The sequence below is a fragment of the Balaenoptera borealis genome (assembly GCF_965194805.1).
Source record: "Balaenoptera borealis genome assembly, chromosome: 3".
NCBI classification, from domain to species: domain Eukaryota; kingdom Metazoa; phylum Chordata; class Mammalia; order Artiodactyla; family Balaenopteridae; genus Balaenoptera; species Balaenoptera borealis.
The window spans coordinates 151,987,726-152,012,312 of record NC_138866.1 but is presented as its reverse complement, the minus strand read 5'-3'; the positions used below and the strand labels follow the sequence as shown (position 1 = coordinate 152,012,312).

The window sequence follows — 24,587 nt, the reverse complement described above, 5'->3', positions numbered from 1 at the left end:
AAACAAAACCAGGAACATTGATAGATCAAAACTAAGATATTTCTAAGGTTGAAAAAATTCAAGCAGTAGGGCTCATAAGATGACCTAAATGAATTTCTTCAGAGACTGTTAACCAACTTTTTCAATCTATTTATACATTGAGTATACTTTCAATATACTAGTCAGGTTTCCTGTGGCAATGCACCTTTTTGAGAAACTTATTAAAAGGGATATATTTCCTCCCAATAAAACCTCATAACAAACTACTATTCACACTTAAAGACTCGGCTCAGATAGTACTTCTCTTCCCAAACACTTCCAGGCAAAGAGAACCCTGTCCTGGGTCCCCAGAGCACTCTGGGCGCATACCACCCCCAGCCCCCCACCCCCCGTAATTGTTACAATCAGGACTGAAATCGCTATTTCATGTAAAAGAGTAGTGATCCTCATCAATCATCAAGCACTATGTACTAGGCATTGTACTAAAAGCTTTATACAAATTTTATTTCATCTTCATAACAATGCAGTGAAACAGATACCCATTTTCAAATGAAGGAACAGAGACTTAGAAAGAAGAGGGGGTTTACTCATGTCCATTTGGCTAGTACACAGCAGGACCAGTAAACAAACCCAGCTCCATCTGAGACCAAAACCCCACTCTTTTTTTTTTGTGGCTCTGTTGGGTCTTTGTTGCTGCACGCGGGCTTTCTCTAGTTGTGGCGAGCGGGGGCTACTCTTTGTTGCGGTGGGCATGCTTCTCACTGCGGTGGCTTCTCTTGTTGCGGAGCACGGGCTCTAGGCGTGCGGGCTTCAGTAGTTGTGGCACGAGGGCTCAGTAGTTGTGGCTTACGGGCTCTAGAGTGCAGGCTCAGTAGTTGTGGCACACGGGCTTAGTCGTTCCACGGCATGTGGGATCTTCCTGGACCAGGGATCGAACCCGTGTCCTCTGCATTGGCAGGCGGATTCTTAACCACTGCGCCACCAGGGAAGTCCCCAAAACCCCACTCTTAACCACCCTTCATCCTCCCTGTCCACACAGCTGCCTGCCCCAACAAACTGAGCCCCTCATGGCCAGAAATTGCTGCCCCTTATGTATTTTTTCTTTTCCGCAGTATCACTTGGGGTCTGGCACATGACAGGTGGTCATGAGTGTGCACGCATTCATTGTTTCTTTCTTTTTTCTTTCATTCATTCATTCATCCAGGGAAAGATCAAAATACTCTTATATGACGGTGGTGAGTATGTAAAGTGGCCGAGCCTTTTTTGGAAAGCAATAGGGAAATATCTATAAAAGTTTAGAATCCATAGCCATTCCACTGCCAGGAATTGGTCTTATTTGCTTAAGTATGCAAAAATATATGAGGATATTCTTTATGTCACTGTTTGTAACATTTTTCAAAAGGAAGCAATTTAAATGGCCATCAGCAGAGCATTGGTTAAATGAATTAGATGCTATGCAACCATGTAAAACACTATGAGAGATGTACCTGTGCTGCTTGGGAAAGAATTCTAAGGTTTATTAGCAAGTGAAAAAGCAAGATGTAGAAAAGAATGTAGAGTATAAAACTTACCTGTATAATTTTTTTTTTAAAGAATGCATCCATATAGATCTAGAAGGACACCCAAGTATGTTAACAGCAGTCATACTTGGGGAACAGCCTGGAAAGAGGTGAGGTGATATTTTTACTTTTCATCTACACCCTTTCTAAACCACTGAAATTATTTACCATGGGCATGCAATTACTTTTATGGATTAATGGATTAAATGTTGCTCTACTATTGTGAGGTTCTTCTTTTTTTTAATTAATTTTTATTAGAGTATAGTTGCTTTAAAATGTGTTAGTTTCTACTGTACAGCAAAATGAATCAGCTATACATATACATATAGCCCCTCCTTTTTGGATTTCCTTCCCATTTAGGTCACCACAATGCATTGAGTAGAGTTCTCTGTGATATACAGTATGTTCTCATGTGAGGTTCGTTTTTTTTTTTTTTAAACACCAACACAAACTAAGATGAAGTACAGTTACCTGGGATTGGCCAAGATGGCGAGCTGTGTATCAATCCCCTACATTCCACTTTTTTTCCTCAAAGTCTATCTCCTTATCTAAGGATTGGGCACCTTGTACACAGATATGCCTCCTTCCCACCATCAAAAGAGAAACAAATAACATAAGTAAAATCAGCCTTTCCTTCAGCATTTTTTCATTTTATTTATTAAACCTACAAAGGGTACCTGAGAGAGGCAAGTCTTACCTCGAGGCAGCAAGTTAAATCTGCTTTTATTTATGGGTTATCACTAATGGAACATGTGGCCGAAAATACAAAGTTAATAATTACTCTTAGGAAGAGAGATTGGAAAAACTGATGGGTGAGTGGCGGGATGATTCTTGTACTTCTAATTTCCTACTCTCATCTATCAAATCAGCCCTAATGAGAGACTATCTTGCCCAAAGAAACCATTCTTTATTCCAACATCCCTCTATCATTTTTTTAAAATTTATTTATTCTTTTTTATTTATTTTTGGCTGCATTGGGTCATTGTTGCTGTGCCCGGGCTTTCTCTAGTTGCAGTGAGCGGGGGCTACTCTTCATTGTGGCACGCGGGCTTCTCATTGCAGTGGCTTCTCTTGTTGCAGAGCACGGGCCCTAGAGCACACGGGCTTCAGTAGTTGCGGCACGTGGGCTCAGTAGTTGTGGCCCGCGGGCTTTAGAGCACGGGCTTAGTTGCTCCGTAGCATGTGGGATCTTCCTGGACCAGGGCTCGAACCTGTGTCCCCTGCATTGGCAGGAGGATTCTTAACCACTGCGCCACCAAGGAAGTCCCAATCCCTCTATCATTTTATCCTTCCCTTTCTACAGCAAAAGCAGAGGTACCAAAAAAAACTACCTTTATCTGTAGTCTCTTAATTCTAGCCCATAATTCATACCCATTTCCATATACTTAAGGATTGCTGTTTTCTCCTTTCAGCTAACCCTTCCCAAATTTATATTTACAGTTTCTCTCCACTTTTACAATTATCCTAGTCTAAGAAATAATTTCAAAATCATGTGACCGAGAAACCTCATCTAGAATGGGGAATTAATATTAGTCTGGCCCTATTTGTCATAGCCTCATCTTTTAGCTACCAGGCTCCTGTCTGTAATCTCAGGATTCACCTCATAACCATACTCTGATGACTCCTGAATCAGTATCTCCTGTTTCCTAACCTCCAGATCTATACATCCAACTAGCTGCCTCCCAGAAACTCCCTGAGGCCCCAGAGAAACCTCAACTGGGATTAATTATCTGCTCCCTGAACCCCACCAAACCTGCTCCCCCTCCTGCATTCCCCCTGCCTTAGTTAATAGCCTCACACGCAGATGGCAAAGCCAGACTGTCCCTCAATGTCCTCAATCGGTCAGTCACCAAGGCCAGCAGGCTCTACATCCCGCCTGTACCTGCATGTACCCCTCCACTTCAATCAGGTGGTCATCGTTTCTCATCCATTCTACTCCGTCAGATTCCATCTGATGCCTCACTCTTTTGGCCTTCATCTCCCCAGCCTGTCCTCCTTACAGCTGGCAGAGCAATCTTTCCGAAACACAGAACTGGTCATGTCACTCCCCTGACTGAAGTCCTTCAACAACTTCCCAGCACCGACAGAATAAAGTTCAACCCCTTAGGTATGACATACAACACCCTCTGTGATGTGGACCTGCCAGGCTCCTCCAGCCTCGGGTCAGCCCACGACCACCAACCGAGTCACAACCTGCCTTGGGCTGAGTGTGGTACAGGCTGCTGGGGGCCCACCTAAACATCCATTCTCCCCTTCCTCCTTAGTAGCAGAACCAGGAGGCCATGAATCCCACTGTAAGACTGTATTTCTCAGCTTCCTTGGCAGCCGCATACGGCCTCGTGCCCAAGCTCTAACAAATGGGGTTGATGACACAAGGGGTGCTCTTTTTCCCCCACCACCCTCTTTTTCCTCCTGGCGCCTGGAATGCAGAGCTGACAGCAAAAGCTTGAGATGCCATGCTGGACCATGTGGCACATGAAACAAGACTTGTCCCTGATGACTGTGGGGCTTCCACGGCAGCCACAGACTTCTAACACTACTCCCAGACTTCTTTTCCAAGTAACCCACTGTCACTTTAGGGTTCTCTGCCATACACAGCCAAACCTAATTCTAACTGATAGGTTCAACATGCCCTCCTCTTATTCTCAGCCATGCACACGATGGCAGCAAGGAAGGGCACTGTGCTGTGTCACAAAGAGCGTGCCTTTGGCGAAAGCAGCCCTGGCAGGAACTCCTGGCTCTGCCTCTTAACTGCAGCGTGTCTATAAATAATGGTCTTTCTGAGACTCATTTTCCTCATCTGTGAGACTGACAATATTGTTGTCATGATGAATAATGAGGTTCCATATACAAAAGCAGTTAGCATAATGCTTAGTATGTACTAAGACACTCAAAGGGTAGCTACTCATAGTTTACCAGTATCTCTGCTTCTGAACATAAAGTTCCTTGGGGGACTGCTGCCTCACCTTCTGTGCCCACTACGATTAAATCTCCAGAATCTGAGCTCTCAGAGTCCTTTACACACCTTATGCAGTTTCCTCCTGTAGAGTCTAAGATACTTCACCCTTATAAGCAGGCCTCGGGCTATGCCAACTTAATACTCTCATTCCTGGCACAAAGCCTGGCACATAGGAGGGCTCAGAAAATATGTGCTGCATAAATGATTGAGCAAATAAAACATTTTAGAAAGAAAAAGAAAAGGGCAGAGTGTTATATAATTGATCACTGGGCTCCATTTCTGATTTTTACTTACCTAATTCTGACTTCTTTTGGGCTTTAGGCATATGGAATACAGAATGTCTTTATGTCTGGCACTTACAGTTTCTCAGAGTTAAAAAAAAAACACAAAAAAATTTTGTTCAGTCCACGCAGATTTCCAAATATTGTGATATGGTTTTTGTTTGCTTCAAGGGAGGGGTTCATAAAAAAAAAAAAATCCTGTAGCAACTTTTACAGATAAATCCAAAATGTTATCAGTAACATAACTCCCACAGTTCACAAAGAAAAATCTTGATTTGCAAAAGATACACAATTTCTACTACAAGGAGACAAAGTAGAAACGAACCTGAACTTGTCAAATTATCATTATTAAGAAATAAGTCTTAAAATTCAAGATAAGGACCTCAGCACACCTATCTGACTTTCTACTCCTCCAGTGAAATGAACAAGGGAAAATAAACTCAGGAGAAAATATCTATTAGTATTAGAAACCAGGAAAGGATGCCATGTCTATGTCAGAAACTTTGAGGTATTTTTACAAGGTAAAATTTAGGAAAAAAAGAAGATGATAATGAATCACATATTAAAGAAAAGCCTGCCTTGGGAACAGCTGGAAGAAACCACAGCAGAACCTCAGTCAAGTCACAAGCCAGGAAGAGGAGGTATGTTATGTAATGGTAGGTCTCTGGGCAGCAAGCATCCAGGAAGCAAACCTTGACCCTTCTAGGGCCTTGGACACCCAGTGCAAAGTCAATTTAATAAGATGCCTGGGTCCTCATCCCAGCTTACACTTGGTGCAGTGTGCTGAGCGAAGTGTAGGTACAGCCACAGCTCCTAACAAAGGCTCCAAGATACAGAGTTTCTGCCCCTTCAAATCTAGGGCTGTCCCTACAATGCAGAAAACAAACTCTTTTTTTAAAATTTAGGTATAATTGGCATAGCATTATATTCGTTTCAGATGTAAAATGTAATGATTCAATGCTTGTATATACTGCAAGATGGTCACCACCATAAGTTCAGTGAAAATCTGTCACCATTACTCAGCCATAAAAAGGAACGAAATTGTGCCATTTGCAGAGACGTGGATGGACCTAGAGACTGTCATACAGAGTGAAGTAAGTCAGAAAGAGAAAAACAAATATCGTATAATATCACTTATATGTGGAATCTAGAAAAATGGTACAGATGAACTTATTTGCAAAGCAGAAATAGAGATGCAGACGTAGAGAACGGATACTGGGGGAGAAGGGAGGTGGGATGAGTTGGGAGACTGGGACTGACATATATACACTACTATGTATAAAATAGATAACTAATGAGAACCTTCTGTGTAGCACAGGGAACTCTACTCAGTGCTCTGTGGTGACCCAAATGGGAAGGAAATCCAAAAAAGAGGGGATATATGTATACTTATAGCTGATTCACTTTGCTGTACAGCAGAAACTAACACAATATTGTAAAGCAACTATACTCCAATAAAAATTAATTATAAAAATATCTGTTACCATACATAGTTACAAAATATTTTTTCTTGTGAGGAGAACTTCTAAGATCCATTCTCCTAGCTATTTTCAAATATACAGTTCAGTATTATTAACTATAATCACCATGCTGTACATCACATCCCTGTGACTTATTCATTTTGTAACTGGAAATTAAAACAAACTTCATACACTGGCAAAGCTCTCTCCAGCAGTTGCCTACAACACACTTGCTCCCTGCTCCCCTCACTTTATTACATCTCTAATCAAGGAAAATAAACTAGCACATTTAAACTTTTCCCTTCTTTCTCTATCTGGGCCTGAATATTCAGGCACATAATCTCTAACAGAGCCTATCAGAAGTACCAATATGGGACAAACCTAAACTTCTTTCAGAGGAGTGAAGAAGGAAAAATCACGGCAGTTTGAAGTTTTAGAAGTTTAATTAAAAAGAAGAGAAGGAACAGGGGCACCTTTTTGCCTGTGTGACAGCTATGATGGCTTTTGAGAGGCTAATGCCTGAGGATAAATACAGTGGAAGGAATATAGGCAGACCTCATGAATAAAAGGATTTGTGTTTTTGTCCAAGGGAGGCCCTGATCATAGGTCTAGAAGACCACTGCTTTGAGTGCCACAGTTTCCTTTCAGCCTAAGTTCTCCCTTCGCTGTCTCTCATGATTGTCTCTTTATGTAAATATTAGCTTTACCTGTAAGGTATATTGTCCAAACATTTACCTTGACAGAAGAGTCTGAATCTACACTTCCCAGAGGTTACCCAATGGCATTTAAAAAGAGCACTGAGAAAGAGTCCTGGATACAGCAGAATGAAAATACCCCTTGTCAGAAGTTAGGATCTGGGCAGAACCCAAAAACAAAAGGGGAGCTGATGTGGATGTGTCTACAATGTGGTGGGGTGACAGAGAGCAGCTTGATAAAACAGATACGCAGGCCACATAAAGCACTGCGCTCTAGGTGTGCAGGGTCTATGCAGTGGCAACACTCTGGGGCTATGTGATCTATTCAGTGAGTGTACATACACAGGGACGTGAATGCAAACATACAACCGCCAGGACATTTTTCTGCAAGAACTTCTAGTAATAAAAACATACTCCTGGGACTTCCCTGGTGGCGCAGTGGTTAAGAATCCGCCTGCCAATGCAGGGGACATGGGTTTGAGCCCTGGTCCGGGAACATCCCACTTGCCACAGAGCAACTAAGCCCATGTGGCACAACTACTGAGCCTGCGCTCTAGAGACCGTGCTCCGCAACAAGAGAAGCCACCGCAACAAGAAGCCCGCGCACCACAACAAAGAGTAGCCCCGCTCGCCGCAACTAGAGAAAGCCCGCGCGCAGCAACAAAGACCCAACGCAGCCAAAAATAAATAAATAAATTTATTTTAAAAAAAAACATACTCCTTTAGTATCAAAAAGGCAAACCTGCAAAACCACGTACATCAACTATTTATTTTACTTCCCACAGTTTCCCCCACTCCCCAGCCTCCGTCTAATTCACCTCTCCTCTGAAACAGCTTAAGACAATGTTAAATATTTCTATTCAAGGTAGTGCAGGTATATCATCACCACTCTCCTCACTAACTCTCCCAACTCAATAGAAACGTAAAAGTTAGCAAACTATGCAAATGAAGTACAATTCTTGCTTGATTCCCATCATCAATTAACTGTTGAGGTGACTGTAGAAAACCAAATTCTCAATGGAGTAAAATCAATATGCTCTTTCCAAAGACGTAAGATTGCATAGCAAAAAACCACTTTTTTTTTAATGGTGAAGGGACACAGGTTTCCTGTGTGCCTCTTTATGTACATTTCCATATGTCACATATGCCAAATATATAATATCATTTTCACTCATTATTTTGATAGATATTTTTCTTATGGTGACCCAAAATAAATAGACTGCCAGATATTTCTCCAGCAAAGATGGGTTTATTCAGGATCTGCAGAGAATTGCAATTAGGGGTCTGCAACCATGGTGAGCCACATGCAAGTCTCCCCACGGCAAGGGAAAGAGAACACTTTTATGGAAGGGGAAAAGGAAGCTGGAAGTGGGGGACTATAGGAAACAAGGAGTCCATGCCTTTCATTGGCTAAGTCCTTGCCAGGAAAGGAGTCTATTCTTCCCATGGGGCTCTGCTATCATCCCAGGGCATGAGCGCTCCCCACCTCCGGTCTCCTGACTATTTAACTGAGTCTTCTGTTTATTAATTTTTTACATTTATACTGCAGCGAAGTCTCTTTTTCCCTTGAAGCTTGTTATAACCATCAAATTCAGAAATATTTCTTAAGTTTTTTTAATGTGGATTAGTGAAAAGTATAATGAGTAGAAAAAAGTAAGATGGTCAGAAAAACCAACAGAAGTTTTCCAACCACATTTATTAAAGACACCTAGTTACCAGTGAGCAACTAGAACAAGTACGGGGAGAGGGGCATACCTAATGAAAGTTCTAAGAACTTTTTCTAATGAAAGCTTCTATCACAACTATGAAACTTGTAACTTGTCCAATCTAAAAATTATGTTTCTAAATAAGAAGATTAAGAACCAGCACTAAAGAGGCAAAATTTTAAATCCATAGAAGCCTTCAAACTCTTCAACTTGGAGAGGTATCTCCAGTTAACACACAGACCTACAATTTAGTGAGAACATAGGAGAAGACATGTTGAAGCTTTGTTATAAGTGTATGTGGGACAGAGAAGAGGGGAGGAGAGGAGAGACAGAGAGAGAGGGTGTGTGTGTGTGTTCCGAGCTGCCCCAGTAATCAGCTATCCAAGGTCGGTATGGAGCGCTCTGGAATTTTTGATTTATGATTTCAGTGAGGTCTGAATGTTCCCTAAATGCTTTGTGATTTGTAGCGCAGTGCCAGGAGACATAAAAGCAATAAGCAAGGTGCTGCATGCAGAACGAAGTATCTAGCTTGTTTTTAAGCACTCTAAACTTAAATAGGAATTTCCACTGAAACTGTATTCAATTCAATTGAATAAAAGAGATTAGAGAGGAAGACAAAATGTGTAATAGTTTGTACTTTATATTAACTTTTTCTCTCCCATTTCAATATGGTATAATAAATTTTCTGCCAATTCAGTTATAATTTTATGATGTGAAAATGAGTTATCACTAAAAGAGCTCTTTATTGGGTTTCTGAATAGAGCAGACACTTTCTTCACAGAAGATAATCTTCTCAGATTCAAAGTGAAATATAACTTGTATTTTGAAGGCTTTGGGGAGAGATATTTCTAGGTACGTCTTTCAAAATGTAGGTCTTTTCATGAGAAATGAAAGAATGGTGAGTGTTGCTGGTTTATTTGGTAATATAAATATCAAAGCACTGAGTCCTAACTACTGGACCACCAGGGAATTCCACTAAGTATCAATGAATTCATAAAATTAATCAGTACGAAATTTGTAAATTTCAAAGATAATAAAAATTCCTAAAAGAACCCAAGCAGCAAAAAAGCAAGTGTCTTACTAAGGAAAAAATTGATATGACACAAGACTTCTCATCTACAGCGCTAAATGCCACAAGAAAATGGATCAATTGTCTGGAACAGGTCAAGAAATTACAGCCCCAGGGCCAAATCTGGCCTGCTGTCTGTTTTTGTAAATAAAATATTACTGAAACATTGCCATACCCTACATAAATATTGTCTATTTTATATTACAACAGCACAGTTGAATTGTTACAGAGATCCCATGGCCTACATATTTACTATCTGGCACCTGACAAAAAATGTTTGCCAACCCCTGGTCTAGAATTTTGAGTGAAAAAAAGAAAAGTGTGACCCAAGAATTCTTACTCCATTCAAGAATTCACTGCATATACAAACACAGGCTCAAAAATAAAAGCATTCCAAAAATATGCCACCCACAGATCATACTGAAAAAATTTACTTAAAGGAATACTCCATCTGACCAAGAAATTAATAAAAATACATAAGTCAAGAATGAGGAAGACATGATTTAAAAGCAGAAGCAATGAACCATGAACCTAGGAAAATTTAGAGTTGACTTTAAATGACTGTCCTTTATAAATGTAGTAAGAAAATAATCAAATGTCAAAAAATTCCTTAAAGAATAGATACACATTTTAAAATTATTATTATTGATTTTAAATCCCAGTTTATGTTTATTAAAATCTCGGACAAAAAGCACATTCACTTTCTTATCTTTTACAGGAGTAAAAAAGTCAATCAATACTATATTTATAATGCTAATGAGAATTTGAGGTTAAAAAACATTTTAATGTAACCAGTAATAGAAATGGATACCTGACTATGAAGTACTAAAGAGAAAAAAGGATACAAAGGAAAAGGAAATAGCAAAAAAAATTCTTTTTCCAAAAACAGAAAACAAGATAACAAGTAACAGAAGGGAACGCCAAACACACCAGTTATCACCAAAAAGAGGACAGGCTGAACCCTTCTAATAAAAGAAGACTCCCAGTTGGGTGCAAAAACAAAAATCCAATTGTATGCTATTTACAAGAGGCATGCCCACAGACAATGGCACCAAAGATTCAGGAGAAAGTCAAAGACATATTCAAACACAAAGAGGTAGCAAAATTGATAATAAGGTAGAATTCGAGACATAGAGCTTTACATGGAAAAAGAAGGTTGGTTTATATCCATGAAAAAAATCCACAATTAAACACAATAGTTAAGAAGTCTTCAGTGCTAAGAAACATAGTGTTGAAGCATATTAAACATGTTAAAAGTCAGAGAAATTAACAAAACTTGCATTTGTTTTCACCAAAATGTTTAAGTAAAATGAACACTTGAAGAAAATGTACTGTTTGTCCTATTGCTCAGTGAGCCCACTGATATTCCACCAGGGGCCAACTAAAAGATACATGCCCTTTTGAGAAGTAGATGCATAAACCAGTGGCTTACAAACTTTCTGGAACCTACAGTAAAAAAAACACCATGACCCATTTTATATACACATAAACACAGACACATACACATGCATGCACACATATACAGATACACATAGACACACATGCAAACCTTTACTTAAATAAAAGGTTTTTTTCTCTTTTTTTTTTTTTTTTTAATGCTACTAAACTGAATTTAAAAGCCCCAATGAGTCAGGCTTGAAGTGTGAAAACAACTGGTCTAGACAATCGGATAAACTAATTCATCCCAGGACTTCTTACAAGTGATTCTGGCTTCCAGCATCACTACACCCAAAGAACACTTAAATTATTATGTGTATTTGCTTTAAACCAAAGTAATGAGATGGGCAGTTAGGAAGACATTTTTTGTTTCTGTTCAACTTCCATCTCATAGCTCCCTGCCCACTTCATCCAATAGTAATATTGGCTTGTTCTGCTTGCTTATTTGTGGATAATTAGTTAATACATATCTGATTTTATAGATGATGAGGAGGATAAAAAAAATAAACATTGATAGATTATGTTCACATTTCTTTGCAGCTACTATCAATCATTCATTCAACATACAATCATTAGGCTTATAGAATACTTTTTTTTTTTTTGGCTGCATTGGGTCTTCGTTGCTCCACGCAGGCTTTCTCTAGTTGCGACGAGCAGGGGCTACTCTTCGTTGCGGTGCGTGGGCTTCTCATTGCAGTGGCTTCTCTTGTTGCAGAGCACGGGCTCTAGGCGTGCAGGCTTCAGTAGTTGCAGCACGCAGGCTCAGTAGTTGTGGCACGTGGGCCTTAAAGCGGGAAGGCTTCAGTGGTTGTGGTGCACGGGCTTAGTTGCTCCACAGCATGTGGGATCTTCCCGGACCAGGGATCGAACCCATGTCCCCTGCATTGGCAGGCGGATTCTCTACCACTGCGCCACCAGGGAAGTCCTATATAATACTTTAAAAAGGATATTTAAGCCGATGTAGAAAAAGGTGATACCTCAAATTCATTAGGGTACTGTGTCAAGCCCAAACACAACAAGGGAAATGTTTCAAGACTATTTATGTGTTTCTTGAAAGGGCAGCAGGACTGCCAAGTGAAAGAGTTACAGGAAGGCACAAGCTTAAAATAAAGCATAACTTCTATCGTTTTATAAAGCGGTCTAAAGTGGAATGGGCTTCCCTCTTAAGTGGTGGGCTCCCAATTCCTGCAAATATTAAGGTAAAAAAAAAACCTCTGAAGTTACAAGCACGGGATGTAATAAAGCCAATTCAACAACACAAAGCACACTGAGGTGTCATAACATAGGTAGAAATACAAAGGAAGAAATGTTTAAATCTGACTGAGGAAGCTAAGGAGACTTAAAGGATGATTAAGATTCCAAAAGTCAGACAAAGAAGATGGGCATTTCAGGTTGAGGGAACTAGAAGAACAAAGACAGAAAAACCTCCCCAAAAAAGAACACACACACACACACACACACACACACACACACACACACACACCCCTCTTTTCCTCTTCCTTGAATCTTGCTACTCAATCTGGACTTATTTGCTAGGCAATGAAGACAAAGTTTTCAAGTGGTGGAGTGATACAATCCAGGTGAGTTTTAAGGTCACTTTGGCAGGAACATGAGACAGAGAAGTCAAGTGTTCGGACAGGGCTGGCCAGTTAGGAGGTCACCACAATAACCTAAGATAGAGAATTCAGCCCTGACATTTGCCAAGTGGACAAAGGCAGAACTTCATTTCACTTTACTGGCCCAGCTTCCTTGAAATCATCTCTTGTCCTCATTTTTCAATGGAGAAAATTCCCTAAGTCACTTCCCTGGAAAGAAGAACAGGTTATAATTCATCATAAAGAAACATCCCAGTCTTGTGGCCTTTCAAAATGCTTTTTTTTTTTTTTGATGTGGACCACTTTTAAAGTCTTTACTGAATTTGTAACACTATTGCTTCTGTTTTATATTTTGGTTTTTTTGGCCACGAGGCATGTGGGATCTTAACTCCCCAATCAGGGATCAAACCCACAGCCCCTGCACTGGAAGGTGAAGTCTTAACCACTGGACTGCCAGGGAAGTCCCCTCAGAATGCTTTAATGAAGAATTTTAAAGGGCTGTTTTCACTGCTGAAGGCATTCGAGGAAATAGATCCTCTGGGCTCCTGCCCATAAAACAGATGGATAAGATGGAGGCTATCCCTAACCTGTGGTTAGACATTCTCTAAGACATCAACAGCCCCATGCTTCCCTGGTGGCGCAGTGGTTAAGAATCTGCCTGTCAATGTAGGGGGCAGGGACACAGGTTCGATCCCTGGTCCGGGAAGATCCAGAACACATGCCACAGAGGAACTAAGCCCACGCGCCACAACTACTGAGCCTGCGCTCTAGAGCCCATGAGCCACAACTACTGAAGCCCGTGAGCCACAACTCCTGAAGCTCACGCGCCTAGAGCCCATGCTCCGCAACAAGAGAAGCCGTCACAATGAGAAGCCCGCGCACCGCAGCGAAGAGTAGCCCCCGATCGCCGCAACTAGAGAAAGCCTGTGCGCAGCAATGAAGACCCAACGCAGCCAAAAATAAATTAATTAATTAATTTATTTATTTATATTAAAAAAAAAAGGACATCAACGCCCCGAAACTGTTCCATTAACCCTTGAGGACGGAGTGAGAGAAAAGGAGAGAGGACTTGCTGATGACGAGAGCAGGAGTGGGGCACGGACACCCGTGGTGTTATTTACTTACAAACCAGTTTTCACCACTCTGACTTGAGGTTTAAGGATCAGAAGACGAAACTAAAAACAACTTATTTTTTTCTAATTCAAACTCCTCTTAAAAATTCTGCCTCGGGACTTCCTTGGTGGCACAGTGCTCTCAATACAGGGGGCCCGGGTTCGATCCCTGGTCAGGGAACTAGATCCCACATGCATGCCGCAACTGAGAGTTCACATGCTACAACTAAGGAGACTGCAAGCCACAACTAAGGAGCCCACGAGCTGCAACTGAGGAGCCCGCCTGCCGCACCTAAGGAGCCCATGTGCCGCAACTAAGACATAGTGCAACCAAATAAATAAATATTAAAAAGAATTCTGCCTCTTCTCTCAATTTAACATATACAGAAACATACATAAACCTAATAGACATTTTAATACCTTGATTAAAGGTAATAAAATAAAAACTGAATTGGAAAAGGAGTTTAAACACCTGAAGTTCTATAGGTAGAGAGTTTTAAGTCACCTAGGTTAGTCCTTTTAATGACACTTAAGTGTTCCATAGTACATTCAATGAATCATTATGTTTGAATAGAACATTTAGCAGGCTAACACATCTTGGCAAGATACTTTTGCCAAGGTCATAATCCCTAAGGAAGTATCTTTTCATCTTAATGGGCTGGGAGTTAACAAAAAGTAAACTACCACTCTCGGAAATGAGAATATAGTCTGAAGTTGCTGCTGCAAAAGATAAAATAGACAATCCTGGAACAGCTCCAAGGAAGCCTACCATGTGTACACTTATCATTCATATGAAAGGCCCTGTTACAAGTGAAAGCCTAGGCTGTTCTTCCTGTGCATTTACTTGAATATAAATGACTGAAAAAAAAGCTTAACTTCACAACCAGTGTACTTTTAGATACATGTGACTTAGCGCAAGTTCTTCCTTGGGAAAATATGACGATGTTCCCATGCATACAATTACCAACAGTACCTGTTCCGTGAATAATGGTTCTGGTGCAGTATACTGTCAGGAGAGAAGGAAAATCCAGGTGGTAAAGCAACATTAATGAATGAGGTGTTAAGAAGAAAAATGGCACTTCAAAGGGCACTGGAGTGGAAAACAGGAGAACTGGGTGACCACTGCATTGTTATTAACTGCCTGTATGTCCTTGGGGAAGTCACTTGAACTCCGTGGGTTTCAATGATCCCCTCTGAACACAAGGAAGATGGAATGAGGACCATTAGTGTTTGCTCCACCTCCCTCAGTGCCTAACTCTGAAGGCAACGTTCTCAACTGTCCTGAGGGAGAGGTCACCCAAAACTCCTGCGAAGGCCTGTGGAGTGTGCAGAAGAACATGATAAGTTAATGCCCACAGACTGGATTATGAACGCAGCATGGACCCAGAGGCTGTTACACGCTTCACCGGGCACTCTGACTCAGGAGACGCAACAGACTTCAGTCTAGGTATGACTGTGCGTACTTGGCATTGTAGAAGGACACAGAGCAGCATCTCCACCTCCTCCTGGGCCCAGGAGCTACTCCAGCATGCAGCTTCTTTTGCTCCCTCATCCACATGGGGTGCATCAAGAGCCAAGGTGTGTGCAGGTCCCCTTGAGACCTGTGAGTTCCTACCAAGTTTTTACATGGATCAAGACTCAGAGACCCAAGGCCTATGCACCAACTCATAGCTCCCAACCCAGGTGCAACGGCACACAGCAGACACAGCAGGTACAACATTCCACCTGGATCTTAACTCTACACCTTCCCCAAAGCGAGTGCTGGGAGAAGATCAATTGCAAGGTTATTCCAGCCCAGGTCTAATGTGAACCCTTTATTCCCAAATACCAAATAAAAGTGTCACAGCATCTTATAAAACAACTATTTCTGATATACTTTTTAAAGTGCCCCTAGGTAGATGCTTATTATTTTTTAAATCCAGCTTTCCTTTAATGACTATAAAATATTGATCATCCATAAATTTATATAAGCGTTCTTTGAATTCATAATAGTGTTGGCTTTACCTCAAGACACTGTCACTGAAAGTCTGATGTGAACAACATGATGCTGGGGGACTTCCCTGGTGGCACAGTGGTTAAGACTCTGCACTCCCAATGCAGGGGGCCTGGGTTCGATCCCTGGTCAGGAAACTAGATCCCACATGCATGCCGCAACTAAGAGTTTGCATGCCACAACTAAGGAGTCAGCAAGCCACAACAAAGGAGCCTGCTGGCTGCAACTAAGGAGCCCGCCTGCTGCAACTGAGACCTGGTGCAACCAAATGAATAAATAAATAAAATATTAAAAAACAATAAGAAAACAAACAAAAAAAACATGATGCTGGCACCAGGAGTACAGATGATTTAGGAGAAGGGCTCTGCTCTTAAAGAGTCCAAGTCGGGGCTTCCCTGATGGCACAGTGGTTAAGAATCCGCCTGCCAATGCAGGGTACACGGGTTCGAGCCCTGGTCTGGGAGGATCCCACATGCCGTGGAGCAACTAAGCCCATGCACCACAACTACTGAGCCTGTGCTCTAGAACCCGCAAGCCACAACTACTGAGCCTGCGCTCTAGAGCCCGTGAGCCACAACTACTGAGCCTGTGCTCTAGAACCCGCAAGCCACAACTACTGAGCCTGCGCTCTAGAGCCCGTGAGCCACAACTGCTGAAGCCCGCGCGCCTAGAGCCCGTGCTCTGCAACAAAAGAAGCCACAATAAGAGGCCCGCGCACCGCAGCAAGGAGTAGTCCCCGCTCGCTGCAACTAGAGAGGGCCCGCGTGAAGCAACGAAGACCCAACGCAGCCAAAAATAAATAAATAAAAATTAATTAATTAATTTTTTAAAAAAATAAAGAATCCAAGTCTCCAATGCTTTTTCCTGGGCCACGAAGCAATTCTCTGACATCCAGCTGGGTGTCCTACAATTCAACTCAATTCTGACACAGTCTACCTGGGGACAGTGTCAGATCCTACAGGGTAAGGGCTCAGTCCCACAAGACTGCCCGCCCTACCTGCAACCCCCATGCCAGATGCCAATGGCAAGTCCAGGTTGTTACCTGTACTTCTGACCTACAGGCTATACATCGGAGGTTCCCTCCTTGGGTTGGATTAACTTGATTAATTTGCTAGAGCAGCTCACAGGACTCAGAGAAACATGTTACTAACTAGATTACCAGTTGACTGCAGAAGGATACAGCCCAGGAAGAGATATACAAGGCAAGGTACAGGGAAAGGGCGCACAGCATCCAGCAGCTCCACGGGCTCGCCAGCCAGGAAGCTCTCCAAACCCCGTCCTTTGGGTTTTTATGGAGGCTTCACAGTAAAGGCATGATTGATTAAATCATTGGTCACTGGTGACTGATTCAACATCCAGCCCCTCTCCCCTCCTCAGAAGTCAGTGCAGTGGGGAGACTGAAAATTCCAACCCTCTAATCAAAAGTTGACTCCCCTGGTTGCTTTCCAAAGTCACCACATCAACATAAACTCAGGTCTGGTTGAAAGGGGTGTGCTATGAATATCAAGACACCTTTATGGCTCTTATTACTTGGGAAATTCCAAAGATTTTAGGAGTTCTGCCAGAAACTGGGATGAAGACCAAATATGTATTTCTTATTATAAATCACAATATCGCAAAGTCTCTCAGCAAAGAAAAGAAATATACCCCCTAGGAGAATTTGTACAACAGGGGGATATATGTTAAGTGCTGGGTGAGTAAGAATTAGAGAAGAAAGGGACTTGAGGATTGGGGGCAGTCAAGGAAGTGTTAGAGAAGGTGACAACAGCTTATTGTTGACAATAACTGACTTTTTTGTTTGTTTGTTTTTGGTTTTGGTTTTTTTAAAGATTTATTGATTGATTGGTTGATTGATTGCTATGTTGGGTCTTCGTTTCTGTGCTAGGGCTTTCTCTAGTTGCGGCAAGCGGGGGCCACCCCTCATCGCGGTGCGCGGGCCTCTCATAATCGTGGCCTCTCTTGTTGCGGAGCACAGGCTCCAGACGCGCAGGCGCAGTAATTGTGGCTCACGGGCCTAGTTGCTCTGCGGCATGTGGGATCCTCCCAGACCAGGGCTTGAACCCGTGTCCCCCGCACCGGCAGGCAGACTCTCAACCACTGCGCCACCAGGGAAGCCCTAACTGACGTTTTTGATCCTTCACTACATGAGCCAGTTCACTACAAGGCACTTCACATACATCATCTTACTTTATCCTGTAAGCAGCACAATGAGTGGCCACTGCAACTATCCCTGATTTCATAGGGAAAAATGTGTACTTTGTGATGTTGAGTAATTTCCCCAAGTGGTAAAGCCTAGATTCAAATTCAGATCAGTCTGACTCAAAACGCAATGACATTAAGAGCTAGACTAAAAGATACCACCTGGAAGGAACACCTAAGACATTCTAGCCTTGAAAAACAGTAGGTGTAACCAAATTTCACAGTAATGCACATAGTGTGTTCTCAGATGACAACTCAACCACTGCAAAAACAACAGAAGCCACATCAGCAACAAGAGCCCCTTTATTGAGCACCTAGTATATGCCAAGCACTTTTCATTCAAGCTTCATAACAGACCTGTGAGGTAGCTTCATCCACTCACAGGTGACAAGACTGACACTCAAAGGAGTTCAACAACCTCCCCAAAGTCACATAGTTAGAAAGTAGCAAAAGTAGAACTCACATCCAGGCTTATCTGATTCCCAAGTCTGGGTTCTCGACTGCTGTGAAATACTGTCTTCCAGCAGACTACTTTGGCTGAAGCAGAGGAACTGCACCAGGCGGAAGAAGGAGTCAAGGTGAAAAGACAGAGAGGCCCAGACAGCGGCCTGAATGTTTAAATTTTATCCAGTATCCCTTCTCTTGGCAACAGTTAGCTAGCAGGAACCTCAGTCTGCTCAGGCACACAGATCTATGCTGGGTACCGGAAAAGGCTTGAACAGGGTAGATGGCCTGTGCAAAAGAGGTACTTTAGGAAAGGCAATATGGCCAGGAAACCAACTGGAAGTGTATTCCAATGGAACAGATATGAAGAATCAAAACTGTAGACAAAGGATTCCCCAAAACTGGAATTAGAGAGAGACAGGTGATAAAAACATTACAAAGAAAAACCTGGTAATACTTGATAACTGGATGGGTAGAAAAGAGACAAGAATAAGTTTATGTTTACAAACTGGCTACTAACAGAAATGTGAAAAACACAAAGAGAATGGTAAGAATGAATTTTGACATGCTGAAATCCAGGGACAGTGGGACATCTAAGTGGCAACAAAAAGCTGAACAGGACAGCACAAAGGAGAGGGCCCTGTGATATGCTGGCACAAATCTGCCTCCGGAGGACAACAGGTTGGTTAACTCCACAACTGCAGGGACCAGGTCCACCCTGTTCCCCGCTGCATCCCCCATCACTCCTCCCACAGACGAGCGCTCAAGAAATATCTTCTGAATAAAGTATTACAATCCAACCCAAATTTCTCCACCCTATCGTCAAGGATATCACGACTCTGCCAAATGCCTTGATGAAATTCATACCCACTCTCTTTATTATATTCTTGCAGGTGCCATGCAATCCTACTGAAGAAAGAAAGGAGGTCAATTTAATGGGAATGACTTCAATAAACCAATCCTAACCCTCCCAAAAGTACTGATCATGAACAACCTAGAGGGATGTTACACATGTCATGTTCAAAGATTCTGTCCTTGACACTGCCCCATTCAGTCACTTCAAAATGTTTTGGTTGAGGACTAGAAAGTCTTCATTATGATCATTTATTTATTTGAGTCATGTGTCAGGCACCCACACATAGGTATGAATTCCTAAAGAGCTTCCAGAAAGATCAAAAATAAAAAATCAGCCCTGACAAGGTTATGACTGCAAAGAGCCTGTTATATTCTATAGAATTTCAGAAATGATTGACAGCATAGATGAGTTTGATTTTGGACTGTCCAGTATCCATTGCCCTTGTTCTGGAAACAGTACTTCTTGTTCCTGTGGTGAATCGCTCCCAGCCCACTCTCAGCTCAGTGGTTTGGGTAGGGCCGCACACGGGGGCACAGGACCGTGTCCAGTCAGTCAAACACATCCTTTCTCCCTGGTTACAGTTAGTGGCTCAGGGATGGACAAGTAAGACCCAGGCCTAGGTCACTCAGCCTCATCCATGTCCTTGGCCACAGTGATTGATTTCAGAATGGCCACTTGACCCAATTCGGGTCAGTAAGAGTTAAGACCAGGACTTTACTGGGACCGTTAGAAAACAGACTTGCTCTTTTCTGCTGGGACTGCTAGCAGTAAGGATGCTGTGGAACCTGAACTACCACGGCCACCTGTGGCACCAAGAAATGAAGCCAACATAGATGAAAGCGGAGTCAAAAGGCAGAGACAGAGTAGATCCTAATGACTCTGATCTGGCCATATCTAAAGCTAGCCCTTCTGTGGATTTTTCAGTCTCTGGGCCAATAAAATCCTATTTTTGCTTAAGCCACGTTGAATTAGATTATGTCCTTTCAGTGGAAAGATTCCTGGCTAATCTAGTTGCCCAAGCAGCCCTCACTTTGAGAACAAATTCAGTAAAGAGGCAGCCCTTCCACTTCTTTTACCCTTCTGTTATTTTGCTATATACATAATACAAAAATAGCCCGTGTGAAATTTTTGCTTAGGAACTTATAATTGCAACTGAGGACACCAGAGCTCACTTTTTTCTAACCTGCCATAACGTGAGCGAACCAGAAAGATAAGCAGGCTACAGAAGCTATACTGGGGACAATCTGAGCTCTAGTCAGCTTGCAAACACTGTGAAGCCAGATTTATGCTGTAGCACTGAAGATGCCACATTCTAAACTGCTGATGTGAGTAAAAATCCACGGTGCAGAATGTGATGCTGGGAGATAACAAACAGCAGAGACTGCGAATCGAACATTCTATAAACAACAGCAAACAGCATTAGCTCCCAGGCTGCAATCGCAAGAAACTACAGGTATAATTCCCTAACCCTTTGCAATGCCGAGTGCAAGCATCTGCAAAGAAAAACACATGGGGAGAAAAAGCAACCTGTCCCACCAACACAGCATGAATAAATGGTATGGAGGAGAAAAAAAATGAATAAGCAGTTTTGTGAGTGAACTTTTTTCTATTCAGGGCCAAGCCCTGAACTTCTATATTCTTAATATTCTGTATCTTTTCATTTGACTTATATTTGATATATACGACAGGTTGGGATAGTCATTCTACTTACGTATGTTTTCTGTCTCCCCAGCTAAAGTGTGAGCGCCTTGAAGTCCAGGACCTTATCTTTCCAGAGCTAACACAGTGTCTGATACAAAGTAGATGTTCAGGAAATGTTTGTTGGAAATTATCAAAATGTTAAACACTCAGGTAGCATTGAGTTGACTGCATAATGAATAATCCTGCCTTCCTTGTTTAAAATTAATAATAGTTACCATTTACTGAATAGCTCCTATGTGCCAAATGGCGTGCTAAAACCTATATATAAATGATTTAGCTCATTTGTTTGAACTGAGTTTATCCTAACCAGGAAGTACAGCTAAGTTAAGAGGAAAGATCATGCTTCTTCCTTACTCTTCCCCGCTATCGTACTTAAACAGAAATAGAACAAAGGCATGAAGGTTCAGGGTGACACATTTTAGCTCAACCAAAGGAATATATTCTACAAGGAGCAGAGCTGTTCTACAAAGACAATGGGCTGCCTCTGGAGAAACTGGTTACTGGAGGATACCAAGTAGCATTTCAATCAGCCGGGACATCACAGAGTGATGCAAGCATGGAAGGAGCTGTTAATATGGTCAATCAGAATTAGGAAAGTGCCCTGGGCTTCACCCATAAGCCCGTGAGTCTGGAGAAGTAGTTGATGAAGTGTGAGCAATGCCAGAGCCTACAATTCCTATCTTTTCTTATCTATAAGCCTGGGCTACCTCCCAAGATACACTACATTCCCTTATGTTTCATTGTCTTAAAATGTTTTATAACGTTGGCATTCATCTGGTCTAGGAGGTAGATCTGAGTGTACTTTTGGTGTCTAAACATCTAGCAAAGCACAGGACTGTATAATATAGGAGAAAAAGTAGCAAAGTAAATAATCCCCCTACTACCATGAGACCTTGACTCTGTCCCTTCCCATGCTGTCATATTGATTTTATAGGTTATGTTGTAACAATAAAAAGGAACAGAAATTGAGAGAAGATTGCATAAAGCTTCATTGGGATTTCTTTGCAACTATTTAAGTCTTAATCAAAAATACATACCTCTAAGACAGGTTTGAGGCATCGTAGTACAAAATAGTACCCTTAGCTTGTTTTGCTTCCAGCTCTTTGACTGCTTGATAATGATTAAATCTCCCAAGTGGTTGTTGGCCAGGGAATAGCACATATAAAGGTCCAGCAGTAGAAAAAGCAAAATGGGGCTGGCCTAATTGAAAAGATACATACACTCCAATGTTCACAGAAGCTATCTGCAATAGCCAAGATATAGAAACAACCCAAGGGCCCATCAACAGGTGATTGGTTTAAGAAGATGTGGTGTACGTGTGTGTATACACACACACACACACACACATAATGGAATACTACTCGGCCATAAAAAAGAATGAAACATTGCTATTTGTGGCAACATGGATGGATATAATATCAAACATTATATGATGTCACTTGTATGTGGACTCTAAAAAAAATAATACAAATTAATCTATATACAAAACAGAAACAGACTCACAGACATAGAAAACAAATTTACGGTTACCAAGGCAGATAAATTAGGAGTATGGGATTAACAGACACAAATTACAATGTATAAAATAGATAAGCAATGAGGATTTACTGTACAGCACAGAGAACTATATTTAATATCTTATAATAACCTATAATGGAAAATATATATATATATATGACTGAATCATTCTGCTATACACCTGAAACTAACACAATATTGTAAATCAACTATATTTCAATTTTTTAAAAATGGGGTTGGGAAACTGGGAGAGATTCAGAGTGGCTGAAACTCAGACTATAAAGTGAGGGAGTAGAAAGATGTAAAAATGGGAAGAATAGCAAGGCCAAATCAGGAAGAGCCTTGTTAAGGAATGTTTGATTCAAACTAAGGGCAGCAGAAAGTCACTGAAAGACTTTAAACAGGGGAGAGAAATGGTCAGCTTTGCATTTCAGAAATCTTGTTTCAATTACTACATAGATAATAGATTGAGAGGGAGGAGAGGAAGAAGAGTTAGGAGGCTGTTGTAATAACCCAAGCAAGGGAAGATGGTGGCTTAGACTGCAGTGGTAGCAGTGGGATTAGAGAGGAGTGGACAGGTTCAATAAATAACTCAATAAGTAAAATCACCAGGACTCGGCAATGGGCACACATGGAACATGAGGGAAAGAGAAGAATCAAGGATGATCTTGAGATTTCTGGCATGGTGAATTGGGTGGTGATGGTACTATACACTAAGAGAAACACAGGATAGTGGGCATGAGGGAATATGATTCAGTTTGGAACATGTTGTGTTGGAGATGACCATGTGATACCCAAGTAGTTGACAGGTCTGAGCTGGAGATATAAATGCTTATAGCATTAACAATAAGGTACTCATTACCATACAGACCATAATTGAAACCATGGGAAATGCAATATTATTCAGGGAAAATGTATAATCCAACCCACAAGGTCAGGGCAGGAGTCTGTGAAAAGGCAACAATACCTTAATACCTTACTATTACAGTTGACACTTCACAGCTTACAGAGGGCATCGCACCCTAAACTAGGTTAGGCCGGTGTCTTGGAATATAAGTGAAATACAAATTCATCCTTGTAGGAAAAGTGACCCCCACTGACCCAACCATAACAAGCGGATCAGAGGTCTAACAACCCATCACAGCCTGAGAGCATCCTAAGGTGCAGATTCTAATACCGTAACACTCACCTGTGGACAAGGCCTCCTCCCGAACCTCGACCTCACTGGGCTGATGAATATTCCAGGATGTTTTGGGAAGTGAAGAGATTTCCTCAGGCGATGCTAATTTCACCATATCCATGTGATTGCTCTGGAACTGGTACCGTGGGATAAAGCAGGTTTTGCCTTGTTGGAAAATGTCCTTGATGATCTCTTCTGTCTCAATTTCATCTTGCATACTCAGAAAGATGGAGATTCTTTTGGACTTTTGATATTGACTATGGGTAAACACCTAAATGGGAAATGATGGCGGTTATAATTTCCAAGATTATACTTTTAAAAATTAGTGGCTCCCCTTAACAGTTTGAACACTTTCTCCTTTTTCTCTCAGCCTTCTCCAACCTCTTTATCTAAAAACAAACAAACAAAAACAGCAGAGTGGTATATAATAGGTCAAATAATACTGCATCCTGAAGCCTGACTTTAACTTCTGGACCCAACACTTACTTCTCTGATCCTTTTACACATCTCTGGCAGGTGTGACAATTCATTAAAAAGTCACTGTGAGGCCCTGCTGTCTGCATCGAGAATTCCAAGCTTGACCCCCACCTACCCGTTCTAGCAGACTTCAATCCTGTCACCCACTTCCCCGAGAGTCTCTGCTTTATTTTAACTCTGAACCTCTCACAAGCTTCTTTACTCCTTGGATGGTCAGCCTTCTCTCCTGCCAAATTCTACCCATTTAAGCCCAACTCAAGGCCTAACTTTCCCTGACTCCTAGAGAACCCTTACTATGTTTAGAGTCACTATACAACCTAACAATTATGTGTTGTCATAAGTTGATTATTAATTGTTTGGCGTGCCC

General features: G+C 41.7%; 2 protein-coding genes across 12 annotated transcripts in view; both read right to left on the bottom strand.

The window, feature by feature from the left end:
• BCL2A1 (BCL2 related protein A1) overlaps positions 1-24,587 on the bottom strand; it is a 410,729-nt gene that overhangs the window by 362,034 nt on the left and 24,108 nt on the right. The gene's annotated exons all lie outside the window — the stretch shown is intronic.
• Positions 1-24,587, bottom strand: part of LOC309627017 (5-formyltetrahydrofolate cyclo-ligase) — a 298,975-nt gene that overhangs the window by 266,834 nt on the left and 7,554 nt on the right. For all 11 annotated transcript variants that reach the window (XM_082388580.1, XM_082388572.1, XM_082388577.1 and 8 more), the window contains exon 2: positions 23,753-24,014. In XM_082388580.1, coding sequence (XP_082244706.1) covers positions 23,753-24,014 — 262 coding nt within the window. The remainder of the gene's footprint in view (positions 1-23,752; positions 24,015-24,587) is intronic.